This window comes from Ylistrum balloti, unplaced genomic scaffold (assembly GCF_031769215.1).
Source record: "Ylistrum balloti isolate Yb309-2 unplaced genomic scaffold, AGI_CSIRO_Ybal_v1 Utg371978, whole genome shotgun sequence".
Taxonomy (NCBI): Eukaryota; Metazoa; Mollusca; class Bivalvia; order Pectinida; family Pectinidae; genus Ylistrum; species Ylistrum balloti.
In genome coordinates, this window is record NW_026782965.1 from 156831 (window position 1) to 179437 (window position 22607).

A 22607-nucleotide genomic window follows, 5' to 3' on the forward strand; every position below is an offset into this window, starting at 1 on the left:
AACCCATTTGACTTGGATTTATAACCATATACCTGTAAACTGTCTACTTTATATATTCCCTCTCGTTTAGAGTCGATATTGCCATGTTTGTATTCATCTCTATAAAAGGATATTTCAGTTCGGCATTGGACAAGCGTCATTGATATGCCTCTTGTCATGTATGTGTCGGTGTTTACAGAGGGACATACATCTTCACAAAAACTAATCAGATTAAGTTCAAATCTCCATCCAGATATTTGCGTTTTCACTCGGGCTCTCTACAAATTTCAAAGCAGTTTACTCATGAGGAACGTTTAAGTTGCTAATGTATTTTATACATGTACAAGTTTTCATGGTAGAAGTCATGCACACAGAATTTGAAAATAACAGGCCACTCAGGGTGGAGCTGTTTAACTCCAACTCAGGAGGGACCTTGTAAATAGATGTGTGTGATATGTACACTAAGATAGGTAAATTTGATATGATGTATGTGTTATTGTAAATTTGGTAAGAGATCGTTGTAAACAATTTGTCATGCAAGTCACAAACCCAATATGGACGTGAATCAGAATGACATTCTATGTACACAGTAACCTTTTAAGTTGGATTAAAGAACATTTCTAAGTTGTGAAGAGAGTACTTTCGACATTACCAGTATGTAAATATATATGTGTCTGAGGTACATACTTCACACACGCATGGTTAGCTCACATCTCCAAAATCTCTTGTCTTCTCATATTGATTATTCATGAAAAGACCACGAAAAATTTACATTTTTTATCTGCAAAATGATGACTTATGATAATTTATCTGCCAAGGAGAAGTGAAAAACAACCCCCTTACCTCCCAGTAATATCACCTAGTAAAGAAGTTGTTAATACAGTAAGCCTATGATTGAATTTAACACAACATTGAATTTAAATGCGAGACACACGCACCGATATTTTACAATGAGTTGATAATGCTATATATACCGCAAATATCAAACTTTGAAAATTTCTCACTTTCTCATGTTGAAGTGACATCTGGTTGATATGTAACAATGAGGGCAGGACATCATTTCTACAAGTTGATCTGTGTGGAAACGTTAGTTAACGTTTCACGTGATGATCAGCTACAAGTTCAGTGACATAAATATTTAAGATTTCTTAAATCGCTTTAATTGGAAATGCCCGGTGTTTATACGTGTTTGTAATCTTCTATGGATTTTAAATTCTAACGGTTGGATAACTTCCAGGTGTACAACCTGAATATTGTAAGCAGTATAGATTGCTGTGAAATTGATTTTAGTATGATGTTCTGGTAAGGGATGTGCTGCTTTATATGAGTGGATTAGAAATAGCTGATACTACGTTTTCGCTATAAAAACACAAAAAGCTATGGCGACGTTGAAAATGGACTTTACATACACAATTGATGATGGGTGTACAACAGTTATTTCGCAGTTGGAGCTTAAAGCTTAAGGTCTTTTGATCGTTATGGAGAGAAGCCTGCAGCGTCGTGAAAGTTTCCCTAAAGTCTCCATACCTCAGTCAGATGTTTTAACAAAAAGGAGACTGAGTTTTGCTACGGTTGCCAAGAAAGCTCTTCAGCACAAGAGAGAGGATGAGCGGTAAGCCATTTAGCAATTCTGATGCAAACTGGGTCATACTTGTGTCTTATCAGTTTTCATATTTATCTCGTATCATGAAAAAGAACGGGTCAGAAAAAAGATAATCCCGTTGTTTGAGGAGAGAAATGTCTATCCTATCTTAACTGGCCGAGAGCAATCTTTACAATTCCCGACCTCGAGAAGAAATATCTCAATCGTTCACTTACTCAAGAGGAAAATCTATTCCCTGCTATTTACTCGAGAATGAACCCTTGAACCCTTTACCATTCCCGAACTCGAGGACTCGAATCGACAAGGACGGAATATGTATCATTCTTTACACAGGTTGTAACGTAAGCATGTGTGGACAGTTTGTGAATACACACATGTGTTGCAAGTCTTTGTTGAACGTTTACAAACACACGTTTAGGTTGTAAGTGTGTGAGCTATGTTCATTAACACACACACCTATATATATATATATATTGAAGGTCAGCTGGAAACGTTCATCAATACATATACAGTTGTACAATCTTGTAAAAAGTCTGGTTATAGCTGAGTATAAACTGCCTGGTTATAGCTGGGTATAAACTGTCTGGTTCTAGCTGGGTATAAACTGTCTGGTTATAGCTGAGTATAAACTGTCTGGTTATAGCTGGGTATAAACTGTCTGGTTATAGCTGGGTATAAACTGTCTGGTTATAGCTGGGTATAAACTGTCTGGTTATAGCTGGGTATATACTGTCTGGTTATAGCTGGGTATAAACTGTCTGGTTATAGCTGGGTATAAACTGTCTGGTTCTAGCTGGGTATAAACTGTCTGGTTATAGCTGGGTATAAACTGCCTGGTTCTAGCTGGGTATAAACTGTCTTGTTATAGCTGGGTATAGACTGTCTGGTTATAGCTGGGTATAAACTGCCTGGTTATAGCTGGGTATAAACTGCCTGGTTATAGCTGGGTATAAACTGTCTGGTTATAGCTGGGTATATACTGTCTGGTTATAGCTGGGTATATACTGTCTGGTTATAGCTAGGTATAAGCTGTCTGGATATTGCTGGGTATAAACTGTCTGGTTATAGCTGGGTATAAACTGTCTAGTTATAGCTGAGTATAATCTGTCTGGTTATAGCTGGGTATAAACTGTCTGTATAGCTGGGTATAGACTGTCTGGTTATAGCTGGGTATAAACTGTCTGGTTATAGCTGAGTATAAACAGGTCATATAAGTTGCCTGGTTATAGCTGGGTATAAACTGTGTGGTTATAGCTGAGTATAAACAGGTCATATAAGTTTCCTGGTTATAGCTGGGTATAAACTGTCTGGATATAGCTGGGTATAAGCTGTCTGGTTATAACAGGGTATTAACTGTCTGGTTATAGCTGGGTATAAACAGTTCATATAAGCTGTCTGGTTATAGCTGAGTATAAACATATCATATACTTTTTTTCTTCACCCTTCATCATCTTGCACATCCCTTGTATCTGTTACAATTTAAAGCATTTACTTTAAATCTCAAACAGCAAGTTAACAATCAGCAATATGCTACCTTAGTAAACAGCAAACCCATATCGTAAATTACATAGACTGTATCGCCTAAATTAGGGCTTGTGTGACAGGCCCAAAGATACATAATTGAATGCTAAGTGATAACGTAAAGGAAGTTTAATTCCATTCATAAAATAACTTTATTTGTAATAGCACCCATTACATACGTCTTGTTATAATATTATCACGTGAGTGTAATATAGCCTAGAGTTGTGATATTAGCTGAGGTTTCCAATGTGACATCATTGCTTCATGACGTCATAATTGTGATGTCACCAAAGGAAAGGATCAACTGATAGAGTGAGGCTGTTGGCAATCTGGATATTGTTTCAGTGAAATGAAATATTGTTTCCGTTAATCTTTGCAAACTGAACATTTTTAAAATTCATCGAAAATATTTCACTTTGACAAAACAATTTCAGACTTGCTTCGTAGATTTTATATGGTTGGAAACTAAAACAAAATTCTCTGTATGTAGCTTTACTGGTGCTTTATAGGATAAAGAGCTCAGTCATCAGTTTATAGAAAGCACCAGTATTATCAGTGAGGATGTTGCTGAAGTGTTCAGTAACGCGAGGGATAAACAAGAATATTGATTCAAGACGGACTTACCTGTCTAGCTATCTTCATGGAATTTCTGGAATGTATTGATTATATAGATTTCAGCGTAAGGAAACAAATGGCAACCTTTAGGTATGTATTCCGGATTCCTTTCCCGTCATGATTGATTAAGTTGATATATATTTGGGCTGAGTGGGTTTCGATTTTGAAAATATGTTTCTATAAAGACAGCTTAGTCACCAGTGGTATAGTTTTAACAAACTAGCCATAAACTCCGCAACCCAGGTGTCGGTTGTGGTCGATGCTGTCATACTGATATCATGTCACAGAATAATTCTTTTACTTGTAACATAGATCAACATGGATATGGCTGTAAAATTCAAGATGGCCACCATACTTCGCCTATTTCAATATATGGAGGCGAATAGTTGTGCCTCATTATCGCTTCTTCTTGTGACATTTGATTAAAGACAAAGGGGAAAATAGAAAATGGCTTGTGAAATGGTTATTTATGTCAAATTGTTTTTATTTTTTAGGGAAAGAGAGAGGAATGAGCTGAAATCTCGGATTGAAGAACTAGAACACTACAGAACAAAGCATGATGATCTCCTGCAGGAAAACAAGGTAAATCACACAAATACAATGTGTTTATCAACACTCACAGAAGTAAAAGTTAAATACTATCACATACAGGTCACACAAATACAATGTTTTATCAACACTCATAGAAGTAAAAGTTAAATACTATCAGATACAGGTCACACAAATATTTATCAACACTCATAGAAGTAAAAGTTAAATACTATCAGAACAGGTCACACAAATACAATGTGTTTATCAACACTCATAGAAGTAAAAGTTAAATACTATCAGATACAGGTCACACAAATATTTATCAAAACTCATAGAAGTAAAAGTTAAATACTATCAGATACAGGTCACACAAATACAATGTGTTTATCAACATTCATAGAAGTAAAAGTTAAATACTATCAGATACAGGTCACACAAATACAATGTGTTTATCAACACTCATAGAAGTAAAAGTTAAATACTATCAGATACAGGTCACACAAATATTTATCAAAACTCATAGAAGTAAAAGTTGAATACTATCACATACAGGTCACACAAATACAATGTGTTTATCAACATTCATAGAAGTAAAAGTTAAATACTATCAGATACAGGTCACACAAATACAATGTGTTTATCAACACTCATAGAAGTAAAAGTTAAATACTATCAGATACAGGTCACACAAATATTTATCAAAACTCATAGAAGTAAAAGTTGAATACTATCACATACAGGTCACACAAATACAATGTGTTTATCAACATTCATAGAAGTAAAAGTTAAATACTATCAGATACAGGTCACACAAATACAATGTGTTTATCAACACTCATAGAAGTAAAAGTTAAATACTATCACATACAGGTCACACAAATACAATGTGTTTATCAACACTCATAGAAGTAAAAGTTAAATACTATCAGATACAGGTCACACAAATATTTATCAAAACTCATAGAAGTAAAAGTTAAATACTATCAGATACAGGTCACACAAATATTTATCAAAACTCATAGAAGTAAAAGTTAAATACTATCAGATACAGGTCACACAAATACAATGTATTTATCAACATTCACAGAAGTACAAGATATGTACTGTTGAACACAAGGCACAAAAGTACAAGATAAGTGCTGTTGAACACAGGTCACAAAAGTACAAGATATGTACTGTTGAACACAAGGCACAAAAGTACAAGATATGTACTGTTGAACACAGGTCACAAAAGTACAAGATATGTACTGTTGAACACAAGGCAGAAAAGTACAAGATATGTACTGTTGAACACAGGTCACAAAAGTACAAGATATGTACTGTTGAACACAAGGCACAAAAGTACAAGAAATGTACTGTTGAACACAAATCACAAAAGTACAAGATATGTACTGTTGAACACAAGGCACAAAAGTACAAGATATGTACTGTTGAACACAGGTCACAAAAGTACAAGTTATGTACTGTTAAACACAAGGCACAAAAGTACAAGATATGTACTGTTGAACACAAATCACAAAAGTACAAGATATGTACTGTTGAACACAAGGCACAAAAGTACAAGATATGTACTGTTGAACATAAATCACAAAAGTACAAGATATGTACTGTTGAACACAAGGCACAAAAGTACAAGATATGTACTGTTGAACATAAATCACAAAAGTACAAGATATGTACTGTTGATCACAGGTCACAAAAGTGCAATATATGTACTATTGAACACAAGGCACAAAAGTACAAGATATGTACTATTGAACACAAGGCACAAAAGTACAAGATATGTACTGTTGAACACAAAGTCAAAACTACAAATAGTTTTGTTTACAATATATCCTTTTGTTCTCTCAGAAATAAGTGTTTACATAATATATCTCTCTGGTCTATCGAAAATAAGTGTTTCCATCTGATCCCTCTAAAATAATTGTGTGAGCACAAAAGTCTTCTGATCCTCTTTACATTGTGTACTCACTAAATCTTTATAAATCTAAATTAAGTGTATACACAGTAGATTGTTCAGACCCCTATAAAATTAGTTTGTACATAGTAGATCGTTCTGACACCTATAAAATAAGTTTGTACACAGTAGATCGTTCTGACCCCTATAAAATAAGTTTGTACACAGTAGATCGTTCTGACACCTATAAAATTAGATTGTACATAGTAGATCGTTCTGACACCTATAAAATAAGTTTGTACATAGTAGATCGTTCTGATCCCTATAAAATAAGTTTGTACATAGTAGATCGTTCTGACACCTATAAAATAAGTTTGTACATAGTAGATCGTTCTGAAACCTATAAAATAAGTTTGTACACAGTAGATCGTTCTGATCCCTATAAAATAAGTTTGTACACAGTAGATCGTTCTGACACCTATAAAATAAGTTTGTACACAGTAGATCGTTCTGATCCCTATAAAATAAGTTTGTACATAGTAGATCGTTCTGACACCTATAAAATAAGTGTACACAGTAGATCGTTCTGACCCCTATAAAATAAGTTCGTACACAGTAGATCGTTCTGACACCTATAAAATAAGTTTGTACACAGTAGATCGTTCTGATCCCTATAAAATAAGTTTGTACACAGTAGATCGTTCTGACACCTATAAAATAAGTTTGTACATAGTAGATCGTTCTGACACCTATAAAATAAGTGTACACAGTAGATCGTTCTGACCCCTATAAAATAAGTTTGTACACAGTAGATCGTTCTGATCCCTATAAAATAAGTTTGTACACAGTAGATCGTTCTGACACCTATAAAATAAGTTTGTACACAGTAGATCGTTTTGCCCCCCATAAAATAAGTTTGTACACAGTAGATCGTTCTGACACCTATAAAATAAGTGTACACAGTAGATCGTTCTGACACCTATAAAATAAGCTTGTACACAGTAGATCGTTTGGCCCCCCCATAAAATAAGTGTACACACAGTAGATCGTTCTGACCCCTATAAAATAAGCTTGTACACAGTAGATCGTTTTGCCCCCCTAAAAATAAGTGTACACACAGTAGATCGTTCTGACACCCATAAAATAAGTGTACACACAGTAGATCGTTCTGACACCTATAAAATAAGTTTGTACATAGTAGATCGTCCTGACACCTATAAAATAAGTTTGTACATAGTAGATCGTTCTGACACCTATAAAATAAGTTTGTACATAGTAGATCGTTCTGACACCTATAAAATAAGTTTGTACACAGTAGATCGTTCTGATCCCTATAAAATAAGTTTGTACACAGTAGATCGTTCTGACACCTATAAAATAAGTTTGTACATAGTAGATCGTTCTGACACCTATAAAATAAGTTTGTACATAGTAGATCGTTCTGACACCTATAAAATAAGTTTGTACATAGTAGATCGTTCTGACACCTATAAAATAAGTTTGTACACAGTAGATCGTTCTGACACCTATAAAATAAGTTTGTACATAGTAGATCGTTCTGACACCTATAAAATAAGTTTGTACACAGTAGATCGTTCTGATCCCTATAAAATAAGTTTGTACATAGTAGATCGTTCTGACACCTATAAAATAAGTGTACACACAGTAGATCGTTCTGATCCCTATAAAATAAGTTTATACACAGTAGATCGTTCTGACCCCTATAAAATAAGCTTGTACACAGTAGATCGTTTTGCCCCCCTAAAAATAAGTGTACACACAGTAGATCGTTCTGACACCCATAAAATAAGTGTACACACAGTAGATCGTTCTGACACCTATAAAATAAGTTTGTACATAGTAGATCGTCCTGACACCTATAAAATAAGTTTGTACATAGTAGATCGTTCTGACACCTATAAAATAAGTTTGTACATAGTAGATCGTTCTGACACCTATAAAATAAGTTTGTACACAGTAGATCGTTCTGATCCCTATAAAATAAGTTTGTACACAGTAGATCGTTCTGACACCTATAAAATAAGTTTGTACATAGTAGATCGTTCTGACACCTATAAAATAAGTTTGTACATAGTAGATCGTTCTGACACCTATAAAATAAGTTTGTACATAGTAGATCGTTCTGACACCTATAAAATAAGTTTGTACACAGTAGATCGTTCTGACACCTATAAAATAAGTTTGTACATAGTAGATCGTTCTGACACCTATAAAATAAGTTTGTACACAGTAGATCGTTCTGATCCCTATAAAATAAGTTTGTACATAGTAGATCGTTCTGACACCTATAAAATAAGTGTACACACAGTAGATCGTTCTGATCCCTATAAAATAAGTTTATACACAGTAGATCGTTCTGACCCCTATAAAATAAGTTTGTACACAGTAGATCGTTCTGACCCCTATAAAATAAGTGTACACAGTAGATCGTTCTGACCCCTATAAAATAAGTTTGTACACAGTAGATCGTTCTGATCCCTATAAAATAAGTTTGTACATAGTAGATCGTTCTGACACCTATAAAATAAGTTTGTACACAGTAGATCGTTCTGATCACTATGAAATAAGTTTGTACATAGTAGATCGTTCTGACACCTATAAAATAAGTGTACACAGTAGATCGTTCTGATCCCTATAAAATAAGTTTGTACACAGTAGATCGTTCTGACACCTATAAAATAAGCTTGTACACAGTAGATCGTTTTGCCCCCCTAAAAATAAGTGTACACACAGTAGATCGTTCTGACACCCATAAAATAAGTGTACACACAGTAGATCGTTCTGACACCTATAAAATAAGTTTGTACATAGTAGATCATCCTGACACCTATAAAATAAGTTTGTACACAGTAGATCGTTCTGATCCCTATAAAATAAGTTTGTACATAGTAGATCGTTCTGACACCTATAAAATAAGTGTACACACAGTAGATCGTTCTGATCCCTATAAAATAAGTTTGTACACAGTAGATCGTTCTGATCCCTATAAAATAAGTTTGTACATAGTAGATCGTTCTGACACCTATAAAATAAGTGTACACAGTAGATCGTTCTGATCACTATAAAATAAGTGTACACAGTAGATCGTTCTGATCCCTATAAAATAAGTTTGTACACAGTAGATCGTTCTGACACCTATAAAATAAGTTTGTACAAAGTAGATCGTTCTGACACCTATGAAATAAGTTTGTACACAGTAGATCGTTCTGATCCCTATAAAATAAGTTTGTACATAGTAGATCGTTCTGACACCTATAAAATAAGTGTACACACAGTAGATCGTTCTGATCCCTATAAAATAAGTTTGTACACAGTAGATCGTTCTGATCCCTATAAAATAAGTTTGTACATAGTAGATCGTTCTGACACCTATAAAATAAGTGTACACAGTAGATCTATAAAATAAGTGTACACAGTAGATCGTTCTGATCCCTATAAAATAAGTTTGTACACAGTAGATCGTTCTGACACCTATAAAATAAGTGTACACAGTAGATCGTTCTGATCACTATGAAATAAGTTTGTACATAAAATGTTCTGATCACTATGAAATAAGTTTGTACACAATAAATACTTCTTTTCTCCAATAGATACTGCAGAAAAAGGTTGATCAAATGTATCTTGGACAAAATGATTCAAGTCAAAAGCTCCTTAAAACGATGGAGCTGAATGAAAGACTTCGTTTAGATAGCAAGAAAAAGACGGAGCAGATTGAGAAGTTTCAGCGGGACACACGCTTCATGGAAGATCGTATACGGAACCTGGAAATCAGAGGTAGCTACTTTCACTTTCCCTGTTGAAAAGCATAACTGAAACTACTGTATATTAATCATAATTATAACTTTATTTTCTTTAAATAACATATTAAGTGAAATGTTTATTTTGAAGCTTCTGAAGTAGACAAGGCTGAACTTATTCTGGAATCGACCAAACAGAATTTGGAATCTACATTAGCCCAGCTTAGAGGACGCGAACATGAAATAAGAAAACTGACGTCAGAACAGGAAGAAACAGACAAAAAGTTAGAGGTAAATATATAGATAAAAAAAACTGCAGTTAATATGTGATAGAATTGTTAGTTTTATGGCCCAGGATTATTTGATTTTTTTTCTTGATGCAAATTAATATTTGGGGATGTCCCATACATGTAGAATATACTGTAGACTTACAGGTTAAAAAAACAGATTGGTTACCATGGTATCAAAGTCATTAAACACATTTTTTTCTTGATAAAATGTTTAACTCTATAGGATTATCAAAGATAGTAATTTGACCAATCAGGTGTCTCCAACACCGTTACCAAGGGTCATAGATGTATAAGGTTTAGAATCATGGTAATCACATGGGTGCTATTTTTGAAAACATGTTTTTGATTGCCATGGTAACTAAATAAGAAGTATGTTTAGAGGGATCTTTTCCAGTTTCCCAGAGTTGGAAACCAATTTCAATTAAATTATACAGAAATTGTATGGGCCACATGTAGATATATATGCAGTATTGTGTCTTTTGTCAAAGCCTAAAAATTGACGTACAGTGATGTTCGGCATTCCAGATGGTATTAATTTTCATTCTTATGAAACGAGAACAATATATTGCGGGCCTACTTTTCTCATCTAAATACCAGCCAAATATACTACAACGTATTTTTATGAGAAAGTCAGTAAAACCATTTCCGTCTTCCAACTTCCAGCTTTTAGTCAGCTGTGAGTTCATAATAGACTTATTGTAGTTAAGGTTATCGTAACCTTACGTCCTATTAACAGCCAGGGTTGTTTAAGGACGTGTCGGGGTTGATTGGTGGAGGAAAGTCCCACGGGGGACTCGAACCCATGTCCCAGAGGTGATGGGTGATAAAGACCATCAGACGTCTAAAAGTACAGGTGCAACAATGAGTGGCGGAACAACACTGTCGTAAGATATGTAGCATTAGAACAATGGCTACATCAAATTTTTATCTAATTCCCAGCAAGCGTACAAAGAGGTCAAAGAAATGGAGACAAAGACGCAGGACCTGAAGTACCAAGTACGACAGGAGCTAATGAAGAACGAAAATATAGAAAAGGTAATCGGGATCGGTCCTTCTGGAATTCAATAATTCTACAGTACAGTCACAATATTAGCCTTACAGTCACAATATTAGCCTTACAGTCACAACATCAGTCTTACAGTCACAACATCAGTCTTATAGTCACAACATCAGTCCTACAGTCACAACATCAGTCCTACAGTCACAACATCAGTCTTATAGTCACAACATCAGTCTTATAGTCACAACATCAGTCTTATGGTCACAACATCAGTCCTACAGTCACAACATCAGTCTTGCAGTCCCAACATCAGTCCTACAGTCACAACATCAGTCTTACAGTCACAACATCAGTCTTACAGTCACAACATCAGTCTTATAGTCACAACATCAGTCCTACAGTCACAACATCAGTCTTACAGTCACCACATCAGTCTTATAGTCACAACATCAGTCTTATAGTCACAACATCAGTCTTATAGTCACAACATCAGTCCTACAGTCACAACATCAGTCTTATAGTCACAACATCAGTCTTATAGTCACAACATCAGTCCTACAGTCACAACATTAGTCTTATAGTCACAACATCAGTCCTACAGTCACAACATCAGTCTTACAGTCACAACATCAGTCTTATAGTCACAACATCAGTCTTATACTCACAACATCAGTCTTATAGTCACAACATCAGTCCTACAGTCACAACATCAGTCTTATAGTCACAACATCAGTCTTATAGTCACAACATCAGTCTTATAGTCACAACATCAGTCCTACAGTCACAACATCAGTCCTACAGTCACAACATCAGTCTTATAGTCACAACATCAGTCCTACAGTCACAACATGAATCTTACAGTCACAACATCAGTCTTACAGTCACAACATCAGTCTTATAGTCACAACATCAGTCTTATAGTCACAACATCAGTCTTATAGTCACAACATCAGTCTTACAGTCACAACATCAGTCTTATAGTCACAACATCAGTCTTACAGTCACAATTTCAGTCTTACAGTCACAACATCAGTCTTACAGTCACAAAATCAGTCTTACAGTCACAACATCAGTCCTACAGTCACAACATCAGTCTTATAGTCACAACATCATCAGTCTTACAGTCACAACATCAGTCTTACAGTCACAACATCAGTCTTATAGTCACAACATCAGTCTTAGTCACAACATCAGTCAGTCACAACATCAGTCTTATAGTCACAACATCAGTCTTACAGTCACAACATCAGTCTTACAGTCACAACATCAGTCTTACAGTCACAACATCAGTCTTATAGTCACAACATCAGTCTTACAGTCACAACATCAGTCCTACAGTCACAACATCAGTCTTAGAGTAACACAACATCAGTCTTACAGTCACAACATCAGTCTTACAGTCACAACATCAGTCTTAACAACATCAGTCTTACAACAACATCAGTCCTACAGTCACAACATCAGTCTTACAGTCACAACATCAGTCTTATAGTCACAACATCAGTCTTACAGTCACAACATCAGTCTTACAGTCACAACATCAGTCTTACAGTCACAACATCAGTCTTATAGTCACAACATCAGTCTTACAGTCACAACATCAGTCTTATAGTCACAACATCAGTCTTATAGTCACAACATCAGTTATAGTCACAACATCAGTCTTATAGTCACAACATCAGTCTTACAGTCACAACATCAGTCTTATAGTCACAACATCAGTCTTACAGTCACAACATCAGTCTTATAGTCACAACATCAGTCTTATAGTCACAACATCAGTCCTACAGTCACAACATCAGTCATACAGTCACAACATCAGTCTTACAGTCACAACATCAACATACAGTCTTACAGTCACAACATCAGTCTTATAGTCACAACATCAGTCTTATAGTCACAACATCAGTCCTACAGTCACAACATCAGTCTTATAGTCACAACATCAGTCTTATAGTCACAACATCAGTCTTACAGTCACAACATCAGTCTTATAGTCACAACATCAGTCTTAGAGTCACAACATCAGTCAGTAACAACATATACAGTCACAACATCAGTCTTATAGTCACAACATCAGTCCTACAGTCACAACATCAGTCTTATAGTCACAACATCAGTCTTATAGTCACAACATCAGTCTTACAGTCACAACATCAGTCTTAGAGTCACAACATCAGTCTTACAATCACAACTTAATTTTATCGACGTCACACACAGTGGTTCTATGCTTTAGGACAGAATCAGTATAAAACGTCCTACTCGTTTGCACTTAAACATTCATATCGGCCAAAACATGTTCTTTCGCGCAGTTTTTAGCTGCATCATAACAGAGCTTTACTTGTGTTCACTTTCTTGGCGATTAAAGCATCTATGAGAATAAATTTAATGATGTATGAAATAAAAATCCGACCAAAAAAAATCCGGAATTTTAAAATATTTTTTTGAGGGTCGATTTTTCTTCATTTTTATTTTTATTGTTTTCTCGACTCCAAATTTTGAAAGTGGTAATTCCCGAAGAACTACTTTTCAAAGTGATGTGACCTTAAGTTTCATCACATGAACTATTGATGCCTACTACTTAGAACTGTTTTACCAATCACAGTTTTATAGAGGACAGTTTTACTTAAATCATTTGTCTGCATGAAGATAGCTTGAAACACTTCTGTTAGTTATCAGTAAGTAGGTTCTTGACAAATATAGACTGGTATAGATTCCTGAAACATGTACAAAAAGAAAAAATGAGGAAACACATTTCAACAAAATCGGGATACCTCATGATTCCACTCTAACCTAAAGAAATTAATTATTTTCATTTTTCCTCAAAAGAATTTGGAAACGATTCCTAGATTGAAAGAAGAAATAGAGGAAAAAGAGCTACACATCCAGAGCATGCAGAAAGAGCTCGAGGAGAAGACAATTTTACTGACCACATCAAGGAAGGCTGTACGGGAATATCGGGAACAGCTGAGGGTCAGTAGTGTATGTTGTGGTCATTTAGATATCGGGAACAGCTGAGGGTCAGTAGTAAATGTTGTGGTCATTTAGATAAAGGGAACAGCTGAGGGTCAGTAGTAAATGTTGTGGTCATTTAGATATAGGGAACAGTTGAGGGTCAGTAGTAAATGTTGTGGTCATTTAGATACCCGAAGTAGCTACATGTAAGTGTAGGTGTAATGGTTGTGGTCAGTTCGGTACCGGACACAGCTGGTGGTAAGTACCGATAGTAGTGGTTCTAATCAGCCCATGGTGGATATTAATAGTAATGTCCATGATCTGCTTATTGTGTTTACTGACGGTATTTTTTCGACATTAGGAGCAGCAAAGGGTAAGTGCTGATAGCAATGATTATACCTATTGTGGTGGTCACTTGAAATGGTCACAGGAGGTCGTTACCGACAGTAGTGGTCACTTGGAATGGTCACACGAGGTCGTTACCCACAGTAGTGGTCATTTGGAATGGTCACAAGAGGTCGTTACCGACAGTAGTGGTCATTTTGGAATGGTCACATGAGGTCGTTACCGACAGTAGTGGTCATTTGGAATGGCCACACGAGGTCGTTACCGACAGTAGTGGTCATTTGAAAAGGTCACGTGAGGTTGTTACCGACAGTAGTGGTCATTTGGAATGGTCACATGAGGTCGTTACCGACAGTAGTGGTCATTTTGGAATGGTCACATGAGGTCGTTACCGACAGTAGTGGTCATTTGGAATGGTCACACGAGGTCGTTACCGACAGTAGTGGTCATTTGAAAAGGTCACGTGAGGTTGTTACCGACAGTAGTGGTCATTTGGAATGGTCACACGAGGTCGTTACCGACAGTAGTGGTCATTTGGAAGTCAGGAGCAAGCAAGGGGAGAAACTAAGTGTAAATCGTATTTAAAATCATCTACAGAGTTTAACTTTAGTTGAAATAAAATGCTTTTTGAAGGAATTATACCAACCATAAATCATTCCTTGGTGTATTTGCCTTCTATTTGTCTGACTGAAACGTGATGACCAGATTCCTTATAGAGAATGATGTTTGGTCCCTGACTTTTATACAGGACTTAGAGAGGACAGCATCACAGTCTGAGAACCTGAAAGAGGAGCTAGGAATTGTCCAGTGTGAAGTCACTACTCTCAAAAAGCTGCTACAGGGAAAAGATTACCTCATTTTGCAGAAGTCCAAGGCATTAGATCTGGCAAAGGTAAAAAATATGGCAAAGGAAGTGGCTGTGTTGTGTTGTATCGTTTACAGAAATCAATCTTCAGATTGATGGAAAAGTGATAATATTCACAAAATTCATTCCGACAGTATATGTCTGTATCACATCGGATATTACTCTGAGTCTAATATATATGTGAAAGCATCGATGTGACGATATACTAGAATCCCCCATCATAAAAATAACTGAATATTTTTCTCCAGTCATAAAAGTATCCGGAGATGTTTTTTTGTCCATCATATAAGTATCCAGGGATGTGTTTTGCCCATCACATAAGTATCCGGGGATGTGTTTTGTCCATCTTATAAGTATCCGGGGATGTGTTTTGTCCATCTTATAAGTATCCGGGGATGTGTTTTTGCCAATCATAAAAGTATCCAGGGATGTGTTTTGCCCATCACATAAGTATCCGGGGATGTGTTTTGTCCATCTTATAAGTATCCGGGGATGTGTTTTTGCCAATCATAAAAGTATCCGGGAATGTGTTTTGCCCATCATATTAGTATCCGGGGATGTGTTTTGCCCATCATATAAGTATCCGGAGATGTGTTTTGCCCATCATAAAAGTATCCGGGGATGTGTTTGTCCATCATAAAAGTATCCGGGGATGTGTTTTGCCCATTATATAAGTATCAGGGATGTGTTTTGCCCATTATATAAGTATCCGGGGATGTGTTTTGCCCATCATATAAGTATCCGGAGATGTGTTTTGCCCATCATAAAAGTATCCGGGGATGTGTTTGTCCATCATATAAGTATCCGGGGATGTGTTTTGTCCATCATATAAGTATCCAGAAGTCTGAACAGAGATTACCAGAGTCTTAAACCCTATTTCAGACAATACATTTTGATGGTTTGCCATTAAAGTGTCATTAAAGGTTTTAAAATAATTCGATTTATCAAACTCACCATTTGTCCTTATAGTTATCACTATGAAGTCGTACGGGTATATTCTGTAACTATGTCCCTCTTGACTTAAGGATGCAATCATCACCATGAAACAGTCAACAGAGAGAGAACAGATAGACAAAATAGTTCGTCTTCTGGAGAAGATTGGAAACCAACAACCACAATATAAACCATCTGGCAGCGTGAGGTGAGTGTACTGGTAGACTGTCACGTGTATAGATAAGTATACAATAAGTGTACGGGTAGACTGTCACGTGTATAGATAAGTATACAATAAGTGTACGGGTAGACTGTCACGTGTATAGATAAGTATACAATAAGTGTACGGGTAGACTGTCACGTGTATAGATAAGTATACAATAAGTGTACGGGTAGACTGTCACGTGTATAGATAAGTATACAATAAGTGTACGGGTAGACTGTCACGTGTATAGATAAGTATACAAACATACATATACCGGAAATCCATTGTGTCTATCACTGAATGACAAAGGTATTTGTATTTAAAAGTCGCTAGAACATCGGACATCATGGAGAGGCTTTGACCAGTGACGGTAGATCCAGCCGAAGTTGTCTGCACGTGTCTTTGAAATATTGTTTTGATTTGATATACCATTGTGAAATTACAATTGAAAGTGACCACTTGATTGTGGACATGACCTACTCTAACAATTATCATATTTTTCGACTTTCTGATGTGCACATGGAAGCCGAGAAAAGTTGATTTGAATATGTCACGAAACTGTCCTTATAGTACACTCCATTTCACATTCCGGTGATACAACTGAGTCTGTCGTTAGCATAAACGTCTGTAAGTGGCTGACAAGGTGGGTCACTCCTACTTTCTGTTTGTTCGAAGTGAGAAGTATACAGTAAGTCTAGATATGATCCTATAGGATTTTATCACTCGGGACTTGTTACTCGTGCGATAATCATAACACCGGTTTTAAGTTCCAGTGACCACACCTTCAGTGATACCCAAGGCAGTGGAGACCACCTCTCACCACAGTCAGGCCGGAACAAGGCTTTCCCCAAACAAAATGTAAGTACTAGACCGTGTTACATCACAAATCACCTCAACATCTGGCTCACCGCTTGGAACAAGAGGTGTTCAAATGAAGTCGTCCATCGTTATGTGTTTATCGGATAGACTTAGAAATAGTGTATTGACTTCTGCTGTTAGTGTTGTGAAAATTACAATGCTTCCATTTGGGGGGAAAGACATTTTAAAGAGAGACTTTAATACAGTAGGGCCAAAATATTTTGTATAGTGTAACCTCCTCAAACACGTCCTTCACGATATACATTACCTTTAACTCTGAACGAAATAGCAATGAACAGAATCGTTTATCCTAATTATAATACTAAAAAGTATTTCCAATACTGATCTTTCTCCAATGCCGAACCATCAGACAGGTCACAATCTACACTGGGGACGGAATCATTTAGGTCCTCGTCGTCATGGCCGAGTGATCACGCATCGTCATGGCCGAGTGATCACGCATACTTGTTTGTATTCATTGTATTTATTGTGTTTTCCGATAGAAAATTATTTTTTAAACCCAATAAGTTTTTTTTCTACATAAATGAATTGTACATTAAGAATTGCTAAATATAATGTACAAAAACAGCATACTTTCCAGATCTATACAGATAAACTTCACCTACAAACGAATTTCCCCTCAAACAAGTCATCTCTCCCATGTATGGCAGGTTTGAGAAAGCGCCACTTTAAACAGGGAAAGTATTTGGGATGGAAGTTTCTGAGGTCGGCATGGTGAAATTGGAGCGAACCATATTTGGAAATAATGAGACATATCATACCATGTATATTTCTGTATAGGTTGACAGTTCGGATGAATTCTTGGTTGTGTCTATGTGAGCTAAAATTGCGTAACGTTTGTAACAACTGAAGGCTGCTGGGTCTAAAGGAAACGACCACACTACATATACCGATGTGTTATAATCACTTGTTGAACAGATAAAGAAATATGTTTATCTGATAAATAATTTATAAAACTATAAATAAATTAATTGTAAAAAATCTATATTTTAGAATGGACCGGACATAGATGTGAACAAACACCCTTATTCCGGTGAGATGGAGAAAAAGTCATATTACAGAAAGCGTCCGGTGTCTGCAGATATCATACAAGAACTTTTAATGGGTAGTAATGAAGATCTGCGTTCAAAAACTGCCATAGTAAGGCCCACAGTCAAACGGACGTCCTCATACAAGGAGACAGCTAGCATCGCGAGAACTCATTCGTCCCTGTCAAAACGGTCACACCAGTCGAGCGAGCCATCCTCAGGACGAATGTCGGCTGTTGACCGTAAACACACGAGTAACTGTTTTGAAAGGACAGAAGGCACTTCATACAGTAGAAACAGTATGAATTATGATTCTATAAGTCAACGAACACAGTCCCCACGTGGCACATCACCTTGGATACATAGGTCAAGGTCAGAGCAGTCACTCAGTAGCGAACTGTCGTCATTGTCTTCAGCCAATTTGACTAATTCCACAAGTACAGCTTTAATATCAAAACTGGCCAAACTTTCTTCCCGACAGAAAGAGGATATTTTGTGTAAATTTGTGTCTCTCGGGGATAGGATTTTATTCAGTGTGCCCCAGAAGCCTCCACGTTACGGCAAGAAAATTGGTAAGTAGATAATAGCACCAGAGACATATATATATGTGATATATACGTCTCTGGTAGCATGTCTGCGGTCAAAGATTTTCTACAATTTTAGAATATACTTTTGCTACCTGTACCACCTCTAAAGTAAATCATTTTTTTAAAGGGAACCAAGTGGTAATTAACTTAGCATTAATTTCGGACTACCGCAAAATTTCAACATAATTATATTTATCGTGCAAAAGATCATTCATTTTATCAGAAAAAGAATCAAAGTAACACAAGAATAAGTACTTCCGATGCTAATTTCAATGACATTGGCCCCAAACACGGTTAATTACCAGAGATGTCAAAAATAGTTTTACCGAGGCGGTGATTAACGTGATCAGTAAGGTGTTTAATGTAATCTTTGTTTACAGGTCGTTTTAAACGTTCACATTTTCACGGAATTTTCGTATTCACAATATCATTTTTGTAAACGATTTTCCGTGAAATTTTAACAGTTACTACTTATAACTGTCACCGAAGTGACGTAAGGGGTTTTATATTTATGTACAAGACTGATAATCCCGCTAGTTTATTCTGATAATCCCTCTAGTTTATTCTGATAATCCCTCTAGTTTATTCTGATAATCCCTCTAGTTTATTCTGATAATCCCGCTAGTTTATTCTGATAATCTCGCTGGTTTATTCTGATAATCCCTCTAGTTTATCCTGATAATCCCTCTAGTATATTCTGATAATCCCTCTAGTTTATTCTGATAATCCCTCTAGTTTATTCTGATAATCCCGCGAGTTTATTATGATAATCCCGCTAATCCTGATACATGTTATGTAATATTGGCTATTTCTGATTTTGTGTAGGTTGACATAAAGAGCTGATAATGTGTGGACCGTTTTGTGTAAGCTTATTGGTCTTAAAACTGTCGCGTCTGTTCTCCTGCAACATCTTTATTTTACTTTTTATACTTAGATGAAAAAATATAACATGCAAATTATTTAAACAAATACCAAACATTTATTCCAGTTCCAAAGCCGAAGATCTATACTGGTATCGTGAAGTACCGAGGCACTCTGGATAAAGCTGGTTTTGACCCCCGTATGTATGTAGGAGTGAGGCTGGATGATCCAGGTACGTATCACATTAATCATTTTTAATTGTAATTAGGGTTGAGAGTTATTATTGTAAGCGTCTTTCCGCCCGTCCGTGTATGCGTCAGTCTGTGCGTCCGTGATAACCATGCGTATAAAATATCTCAGGAACTCAATTTCAAAAGCAACACTTGGTACTTTTGGGAAATGTAAATTGGGTACAAGATAACTCATGAAGCCATCGATAGTTTTCTGGACTTTCTTTGGTTATGCTTTGAGTTATAGAAATGACATTTGCTATATGGCTTCTTGTTGCAAGGGTACAGATAAGTTTTGATTCTTGGATGTCTTCTTTGCAGAGTTATGCCTCTTCGAAAATTCTTCGAGAATATGGTTTTTTGTACAATTCTTTGGGAATATTGTATTCTGGAATTTTCTTGGGTTATGCTTCGAGTTATCAAAATGTAATTTTGTATATGAGTTCTTGGTCAAAAGTTGCGCACCGAGTTCCGTTCCTGGCAGTCCGTAACCCTTCTTGGCAGTGATATGTCCCTTTGAAATTTCTCAGGAATATTGCTTTGCACAGTTTTCCCTTTATGCTTCGAGTTATTGAAATGAAATTTGGTATTACAACTTTATGGTTGATCGTTGCACATCCAGTTCCATTTCTGGGTGAACGTGACACTTTATGCAGGCGACACATACAGTTCCGAGGAACTCTTGTTTACTGTTTATACTGTTTTTCTTGCATTAAGACAACCCATTTCCAAGGGTAAGGTAACAAGATATTTTCCGTCTTTTTGTTGTAGTCGGTGAAACAGATGGAATGTACAAGGGAAAGCGTTATATGTATACCCAATATGACGAGGGGAAATTCTTTAAGTTGCTAGATGCTACATCGGTTCTGGATGTTGAGGTGAGACGAAATGATGCTGTGTAGTTCTTAAATACAAGTGTGTTTAATGCTTGCGATCTTCAATTTCTTTCAAAGATAAAGGTACAAGGTCACTCTTGAAAAATTCACTTTTGATATTAAAAGCTTCCATTTCACACACTAATCATATTCATATCAATGGATGTGATGCGGACTCTGTCTATTGGATCCCTCGTCTGATTGCATGTATTTCTTTCTGATTATTTTGTTCAGGATGGAAAGTACAAGCTGCTGTCTTCATTACTGTGTAAGCATATACAGGACAGGACAACACCGGACGCAGACAGGACAACGATATGTTAACATTACTGTCTTAAGAACATCAGCCAGACAAGATATCTGTAATATAGCCCTGTGGACATCATATTAGCTAGGCAGGACGCACATGAAGCCGCCTCCTTTAGACAGGACATATGAGTTAGACAATATGCTGGCGATAATACTATACTCAGGACACAACAGCTAGACACAACAACATGATGACTACTGTACTCATGAAAAAACAGCGCTACACAGGACACATGATCTAGACAGGAATACATTATGGTAACGCTTCTGATTTCAGAAAGAGGAAAGAACGACACATGATCTAGACAGGAGTACATGATGGTAACACGTCTGATTTCAGAAAGAGGAAAGAACGACACATAAACCGGATAGTATCAATTGTTACTGATTTTTTTTCTCATGAGAGAAAATTATGCCAGCTTAACAGGACAACGTGATATCGCTCTACTGTCTTACGGACAGACCACTGCACCAGCTAGATAGGGCAATATAATGCCGACTTTACTCTCTCTATGACAGACCATTGCACCAGCTAGATAGGGCAATATAATGCCGACTTTACTCTCTCTATGACAGACCATTGCACCAGCTAGACAGGGCAATATAATGCCGACTTTACTCTCTCTATTACAGACCATTACACCAGCTAGACAGGGCAATATAATGCCGACTTTACTCTCTCTATTACAGACCATTACACCAGCTAGACAGGGCAATATAATGCCGACTTTACTCTCTCTATTACAGACCATTACACAGTCAAAGAGGAAAGTGATTACTCTTACCTGAGCATTATTTCCATCAAAATCTGATGTCAAATTAGCGTTAAACCACCGTAACAATGTAATTTTTTAATAGATATTCAATCTGTGATGTGATATTAGCGTTCTTAAGTAAATATACAAACTGTGATGTTGTGAGGGCGATAGTTCTTAAGTAAATATACAAACTGTGATGTTGTGAGGGCGATAGTTCTTAAGTAAATATACAAACTGTGATGTTGTGAGGGCGATAGTTCTTAAGTATATATAGAAACTGTGATGTTGTGAGGGCGATAGTTCTTAAGTAAATACACAAACAGTGATGTGAGAGCGGTAGTTCTTTATCAAATACACTAAATATAATGGTAAATGAGCGTCAGATGTTTGCAATCATATCTTCCTCTATAACATATTATATACACGCAGTTGTTTTGGAGTACTAGTTCTTAAGCACACTTACTCATTTTGATACCATTATAGCTTCGTTCTTGGGTAAATATGACGTGTTGGCGGTTATGTACCAGAACATACGCCCCAGATTTAATGTAAGATGTATTGATTTAGATAGCATATGGTTCTA

General features: G+C 36.4%; 1 protein-coding gene across 1 annotated transcript; it reads left to right on the forward strand.

Moving 5' to 3' along the window:
* Positions 1-1457: 1457 nt before the first annotated feature.
* On the forward strand, positions 1458-21281 carry LOC132564011 (uncharacterized). The gene is made up of 13 exons (XM_060228762.1): positions 1458-1591; positions 4213-4300; positions 9758-9941; positions 10056-10195; positions 11134-11229; positions 14024-14167; positions 15243-15386; positions 16385-16500; positions 17265-17355; positions 18370-18976; positions 19980-20084; positions 20854-20960; positions 21192-21281. Exons 1-13 carry the CDS (start codon positions 1458-1460, stop codon positions 21279-21281), a joined length of 2046 nt encoding a protein of 681 aa, XP_060084745.1.
* The last annotated feature ends 1326 nt before the right edge of the window (positions 21282-22607 follow it).

Bases quoted from the DNA above. Each gene is read 5' to 3' on its own strand.
- LOC132564011 (XM_060228762.1), top strand. From the start codon at position 1,458: ATGGAGAGAAGCCTGCAGCGTCGTGAAAGTTTCCCTAAAGTCTCCATA. The intron at 1,592-4,212 runs GTAAGCCATTTA...TTTATTTTTTAG, and splicing joins CACAAGAGAGAGGATGAGCG to GGAAAGAGAGAGGAATGAGC. The intron at 17,356-18,369 runs GTAAGTACTAGA...TCTATATTTTAG, and splicing joins AGGCTTTCCCCAAACAAAAT to AATGGACCGGACATAGATGT.